Source organism: Myotis brandtii, unplaced genomic scaffold, assembly GCF_000412655.1.
Source record: "Myotis brandtii unplaced genomic scaffold, ASM41265v1 scaffold1077, whole genome shotgun sequence".
NCBI lineage: Eukaryota > Metazoa > Chordata > Mammalia > Chiroptera > Vespertilionidae > Myotis > Myotis brandtii.
The window spans coordinates 1,268,523-1,269,626 of NW_005353666.1; the positions used below are offsets into that span (position 1 = coordinate 1,268,523).

The 1,104-nt window shown below is 68.1% G+C and overlaps 1 protein-coding gene across 1 annotated transcript in view; it reads left to right on the top strand.

Moving 5' to 3' along the window:
- RPS6KA2 (ribosomal protein S6 kinase, 90kDa, polypeptide 2) overlaps positions 1–1,104 on the top strand; it is a 110,627-nt gene that overhangs the window by 102,607 nt on the left and 6,916 nt on the right. The window contains exons 15-16 of the mRNA XM_014542413.1: positions 254–343; positions 1,044–1,102. Coding sequence (XP_014397899.1) covers positions 254–343; positions 1,044–1,102 — 149 coding nt within the window. The remainder of the gene's footprint in view (positions 1–253; positions 344–1,043; positions 1,103–1,104) is intronic.

The following is a 1,104-nucleotide window of genomic DNA, read 5'->3' on the forward strand; positions in this document are numbered from 1 at the left end:
TGGGGCCATGGTCACCGGACGTGTCTGGATGTGTGGCCACGAGCTGGTCCAAGGACACAGGAAGCTCCTTGCCCTCCTGGGCCCAGAACTTCCCTGAGAGCCGGTGCCCACACCCCATGTCCTCGGAGCAGGGGTGGGGGGGGTGCCAAGAATTCCCAGGCGGTTGGCCTGGTCCCGGGGAGCGGGGGTTGGGAAGGTTCCGGCCTCTGGCGCTGTCTGTCCGAGAGCCTCACGGCACCACGGTCTGTTCCAGATCATCGACAAGAGCAGGAGGGACCCCTCGGAGGAGATCGAGATCCTGCTGCGGTATGGCCAGCACCCCAACATCATCACCCTCAAGGACGTGAGTGCATTAGGGTGCTCCGTTCCCGTCCATTTCTCCTTGATGCTCGGCCTGTGCAGGGTGACCGGGTGCACGGGGGGCGTAGACACCCAGAGTGGGAAGGCCGGGGCGAGGGGAGCCCCCTGTCTCTCACCTTCCTCGGGGGAAGCTGCCCCAGGGGGCGAAGTCAGCTCACCGCCCCTGCCTGTCTGGACCGAGGGGTCCGGCTGCTCCGAGTCCTGTCCTGGCACAGAGGCCCGTGGGCTTGTCAGAGACGCAGGGCGGAGCTCTGCCCGGACCTGCGGGTCAGAACCTGCCGTCCACACCCCCAGGTGCCAGGTGCACGGAGCGTCGGCACCCGCCGCCCTGGGCCTGCTGCGAGCTATGTGCAACCTCCACGTGTTCAGTGTCTACATGTCTGCGGGGGGCGGTGCGGGGGGACAGGAGGTCAGGACTCATCCCAGCAGGAGCCTCGGCGAGCAGGCGTGAGCTCCCGCCTCGCTGTCATTCCTGCCCGGCTCAGGTCATTCACGCTGGCTCTGTCCTCAGAGCCGCGCCCGAGTGAGGGGACTGGCCCTGCCCTCATTCTACACCAGCCTTGCTTTCACGTCCGGGAGCCCCCCCCCCGCCCCGAGCTGTCCCTCTCTCCCGGGCACAAGCATGCCCGGGGTGGGGTGGCCGTGGGGGACGCAGCACTGACCCCTGCGCCCTCCCGGCCCAGGTCTACGACGAGGGGCAGTTCGTGTACCTGGTGACGGAGCTGATGCGCGGCGGGGAGCTGC